Source organism: Pundamilia nyererei, unplaced genomic scaffold (genome assembly GCF_000239375.1).
Source record: "Pundamilia nyererei isolate P.nyererei 1_Seehausen unplaced genomic scaffold, PunNye1.0 scaffold00001, whole genome shotgun sequence".
NCBI lineage: Eukaryota > Metazoa > Chordata > Actinopteri > Cichliformes > Cichlidae > Pundamilia > Pundamilia nyererei.
In genome coordinates this window covers 11,336,027-11,341,751 of record NW_005187402.1, presented here as the reverse complement: position 1 = coordinate 11,341,751, position 5,725 = coordinate 11,336,027, and the positions used below count along the sequence as shown (strand labels likewise).

The 5,725-nt window shown below is 35.4% G+C and overlaps 1 protein-coding gene across 1 annotated transcript in view; it reads left to right on the top strand.

The window, feature by feature from the left end:
* LOC102195425 (uncharacterized) overlaps positions 1-1,597 on the top strand; it is an 8,854-nt gene extending 7,257 nt beyond the window's left edge. Inside the window, exon 7 of the mRNA XM_013913901.1 lies at positions 996-1,597. Within this exon, the coding sequence (XP_013769355.1) occupies positions 996-1,122 (127 nt within the window). The 3' untranslated portion in view covers positions 1,123-1,597. The remainder of the gene's footprint in view (positions 1-995) is intronic.
* Positions 1,598-5,725: the final 4,128 nt, after the last annotated feature.

The following is a 5,725-nucleotide window of genomic DNA, read 5'->3' as shown; positions in this document are numbered from 1 at the left end:
ATATATAGATATATAGATATAGATATATATATAAAATATTTATTTATTGAGCCATTCAGAGGTGGACTTGTCGTATTTCTGAGCATGTCCTGAAATTCTTCTTGATGATTTTCTGGTAGAGCTCCTCAGAAATACCTAGATACCAATTGTTAAAGAATTCATTAAATATACTGGATGTGAGCGAGAAAGGGGTATTTTTAACTCCACATCACATAGATCTCTCCTTTATCAATGCAATGGAAGATTTAAGATCAAGAAAGTGAACAGGAATGACAGCGGTAATCATAGCCTTTAAACTTTTGATTCAAGTGGAACATCATCAAGGAAATGGACTTTACAGTTGTTAATTCAAGGTAATTCTTGTTGGTTTAGAATGAATAAGAAGTTTTTAGTTTATATAATTTTTTCATGTTTTATGGATATCATGTTTTGTTATTATGGTATTTCCCATTTAAAAGCTTAGCAACTGACTAACTGAACTCTACATACAAATTAAGAAATAGTGACAATGTTGTGTCATCAGTCATGATTCCACTCCTGTAGTTTTCATTTTTTTTAAACAAACAAACATGTACAGTGTTTGTTTTAGACTGAACTGGAGAGTTTGTGTGACTTATTTTTTTTACTTAGTTAATAAATTAGTTATGAATAACGTTCATTGTTAGTGTAACTTTGTGAGTGAATTGTGGTTGTAGTGACTGTGTAATAAGGTTCTTTATAGTATAATACAAAGTAGGTCTCTTTTTATTCCCAGTAATGGAAGATTTAGGATCAATAACCTGAGCAGGAATGATAGTGGTAAATATACCCTTCAAACCTTCGATTTAGATGGAAAATAAACAGTTACCTGTTACCTTGAATGAACAGTTGTTCATTCAAGGTAATTTACTATTATGAATGAGTTCAAGAACTTGAAATTTAACATGGTTTTGAAAATCTATATGATTTAACTCACAAAAATACAGTATAACACCCTTTAATCAAACTGCCTGCAGCGATGGCACATGGAAAAAGCTGAAGTCTCTGCTGTCCCGCAAACGAGGAGATCCAGAGGACTCTGATGATTCTCCGATGATAGTTCTGATGATTGAAATGAGTTCTGCAACTTACACCAACACCTAGTTTCACCTTTTATCAACTGAAATTTGACAAAACAACACATTTTTGTTTATATTCTTGGCAAATTATGTTCCTCACTTAAGCACCTCATGCTGAATTAAGCTGTGAGGGTTTTCTGCATTTTTATTTGTGGAAGCTTTGATTACAAAGGTTGTGAATGTAATCTGAACTTGGTAAAGGTGGAATCAGTCAAGTCAATTTTTTTAATTCAAACATCTGAAACATTTAGTTTCACTAAGCTTTAAACAAGGATTTTTGTCTCAGAAGATTCGGGCGATTTGATTTTGTTTTTGTTTTTTTAAAGAGGAGGATGGCCTGAGACATTTTACTCAACTTCAGAACAGGAACATTAATGTGAAAATCTATGAAGTTCAGACACATGTGAGTCAACAGCATAGTGTGAATGTCATTTATCACCATGTGTAGTGTTGCCATGAAACAACATTAAAACCATAAACTTCAAAAATGAAAAATTACAAAACCCTTTTTAAATTGATGATGTATTTTCTTTGTCCCTTTTCTGTTTGTTTCTGATTTCTGTTTTGATTCATGTGGACTCTCAAGTACGGGTTTGCTTTTCTTTATTTCAGAAATTTTGTAAAGTTTCAAATAAGTAAATATTTGAATAAGATGGGTAGAGAACACAGAGACAAAAGACTTGACACACAGAAAAAAAGGGAAACAAAAAGAGAGACAAGACTAGAGTAAAATCACATAATGTTAACCTTTAAGTTAACTTTTGAACTCTTAATAATCTCATTATTACAAAATTTACCCTTTCTGGTAAAACATTAAATATTTGCTAAATTATGTTTGATCAATTTCATCTGTTTACAGAAATCCAAAAGAAGTGATAAAAGATTAGAAGCATTTTTACTGAATTCTCTTATTTCTTCAGGTGAATCTTTAAAGTAGACCATCTGAAAAATGTAACGTCACCAAGCTGATTGAATGGACAGTACACAACAGAGGTAAAGAAGAGAGTGCAGGTAGGGTGGAGTGGGTGGAGACAAGTGTCAGGGAAGATTTGTGACACAAGAATACAAGATACCACCAGTTTACAAGATGCAAGTGAGACCTGCTTTGATTTATAGTTTGGAGATGGAGGCAAGAGTCAGAGCTTGAGGTAGCAAAGTTGAATGTGTCAGGATGTTCATTGGAGTGACCTGGATGGACATAATCAGAAATAAGTATGTGGCAGCAAGAAGGAGGAGGAAACTGAAAAGGCAACAAAATGGTACTGACAACGCCACTTGGGGGTGGAGTTACACGCCAGGAAATACGACATTAACTAGTGCAAAGTTTCACCAGTTACAAAGGCACTCAGGCTCGTTACTAACGAGGCAGAGGCGTGACCAATCAATTTCAATAAGTTTATTAAACAAACTAACTGAAGATAATATGGAGCTGCACCAAAGAAAAGAGAAAATTAGGTGACAGGACTTAGAACACCACAAGGCATTTAATTAAAACACTTTATTACCAGGCATTGCTTAAAAACAACAAGATTTACTGTCACTGTCTTGCTCTAGTTAAAATAGCAGCTGAACAAAATAACTAATCAATAGGGTTAAAGGCAGGCCACTTAGAGAAACAACCTACAGAGCGGCAGTGCTACCAGTTGCTCACTCGTGATGTCACACTGCAGCTCAAGGGGTGCTTTTTACTCATATCCTGATGTTTACACTGACATGCATAAGAGGGAACTTCACCAAACACGCCTAGGCTGCCAAACAAGCAGCTGTCTCTCTACTAAAACAAAAGAAATTAAAAAATAACCTAAAAAACAAGTTCTAAAGAAACAAGGAACAACTCAGTGAACAATATGAAAGCAGAAGTTTCTCTCTCTCTCTCTCTCTCTCTCTCTCTCTCTCTCTTGCTGTCTATCACATTTTACAAGCTGCTGTTATTAATAAAAACAATAATAAGAACGAAACCTCTGCTGTGCCAAGTGTTCATAGTCTACACTTAAATATAGACGAGCAGAATATAACAAGAAGAATAATGGACTGGCTGTTCTTGGTAAAAGATGCATGTGTACCTTTGGTTTTGTATGGTGACCGTTTCTCTTGTTTCACTTCCTTCTACATACAATGGCAATCTGTTCTTTTATGGTGAAACACAACACTTAACCTCTATTTATGATAACATTTCAAAACCACTGAGTAACACGGGCATCATAAATGTCTGTGAATGTGTTTCAAGGTTTGATGAAATCTGTTATTAAGATGTATTAAATTAAACATGTCTGGCTTTATTATACACTCTGTTTTATGCCATCCCCATTAAACTTGCTTCCGCGTGCAAATAAACATATTTTAGTTGTCAGTGTAATTTAGCTGTAAATATTACAACTGTAAATGAAACGGCATTATTAGTTGGACAATAAAATTACATGATTAGTTTGGGGCTGTTGAATTAAATTTAAATTAAACTTTTCTCTTTTCTTTCTCTGCAGTTAAATTCTGGTCACATCCTGTCTGGTCTGAGTTCATACATACTTATCTGAAGCTGATCAGTATTGACAAGCAATGAAATTTATTGGCAACTGCTTTTAGTAATTAACACAAAAAAATTCTGAAGTAGCCACATCCTGCTTGGTCTAAATTTATATGTTTTGATCTGAAGGTTTCTCACCAACAGGAAACATGGTCAGTGTAGGTTGGGTCTGTTTGCATCACAGTAAAGCAGAAGAGCTGCCTGCGGAGTCGACTGATGCTGAATAGAGAAAAAACATGCAAGCTGTGTTTGTACTGTTCGTGATGCTATTAGGAGTCTCTTATGGTGAGCTGTGTTTACTTATTCAAAGCATGCAGCTGCTGTGGTAATAAGTACAAAGATTTTGATGTCGTCTTTAGTGTTACAGTAAGTTCTGCAGCTTACAGGTTGGTGGCATTGTGTTGATGCCACTGGGAGTATCTGAGGATGAGCTGTTCTGCTTTTTCATTTCATGCGGCACTTTATTGATACATACTCATCCCCAGACCAGACCACTTGACCTTTGTTCATGGGTCTAAAAAGTATATTTACAGTCAAATCATCTTGTTTTTATTCCAAACAAATGCTTGATATTTTAGATAACACATTTTTATATTTCAAAGGTTATGACTGTAATTTTAACTCGTCTATCTTTTAGCGAAAGTGGAATCAGATCATCGCTTCAAATAAAGTCATCTGACCAGTGGCACCTGTTTGTACGAAATTGTATTTGAGCACTGGTTTTTTATAATATACTAGTTTTTAAAATAACAACTACAATATGAATAAAAACAATACTGATCAATTCAGGCAGCACGGTGGCACGGTGGTTAGCACTGTTGCCGCACAGCAAGAAGGTCCTGAGTTCAATTCCAACATCAGGCCGGGGTCTTTCTGTGTGGAGTTTGCATGTTCCCCCGTGTTTGCGTGGGTTCCCTCCGGGTACTCCGGCTTCCTCCCACCGTCCAAAGACATGCAGCTTGTGGGGATAGGTTAATTGATTAATCCAAATTGCCACTAGGTGTGAATATGTGAGTGTGAATGGTTGTCTGTCCCTGTGTGTTGGCCCTGTGACAGACTGGCGACCTGTCCAGGGTGTACCCCGCCTCTCGCCCTATGACAGCTGGGATAGGCTCCAGCGCCCCCCGCAACCCTGAAAAGGATAAGCGGAAGCGAATGGATGGATGATCAATTCAATTGGTAAAATTATCTCAAACTTCGGGCCTCTTTAAAGTATAAAAAGGGATCAGATACACATTTTGTCACAGCCCGTATAATTTCATGTTATTCCACAGTTAAGATGGGGGAAAATAATTCTTTTTATGTTAGTAAATGTCAAATATTAGCTACAATACTTTTTTGCTAATGATTATTTACCACTAGAGTGCACATTTATGAAAAAAGAAATACTGTGATTTAAATCCTTCAGCAGTAGTTTTGAATCTGGATTAGTTTTTATAAGCATTTATTTCAAAAGCAATCAGAGATTTTGAAGTTTTGTTCAATTAAACTTTAAATGATATGAATGTTAAATGACCCCATGGCACCATTTATTCAACTAAAGCAATATTTAATTCCAACAGTACATTCTGTAATTTGTATAAATTCTTCTGTGATCGGCATTTTTAAATATAACATTAACCAGTGCAGTGCAAAGAATGTTCAAACCATTGTTGCTCAACATGCTGAACTATCTGTTTGACAGAGATTGAAAGCGTCCTACTTTCATGTTGTACTCTTTTTAGAGATGAAACATGTGCTATCTTTAATTTTGTGTCTATTTTTTCATCTAAACATATTTCTGAAATGTATCATTTCATTTTAAGTCTGGAACTTTTATTTCTTAGGAATTTAAATTGTTACTCTCATATATGAAATCTCTTTTTCATGAAGGTTAAAGGAGGAAGAAAAACTAATGTCAATTCATTCTCCTACTCTCAGCATGTGAGACGTTATTTACCACTTCACTAAAACCTAAAGCCAACGTTTTCATGATTTCTCCTTTCAGGCTGAGCACTAACAGTCTGTTAACTGCAGTCTGTTAACATCAGTAACATCACAGATTTGCTTATTTGAGAGAAAAGATTTGAAAGCTGCTGATTGAGTCAACATAGACTGAACAGTTGAC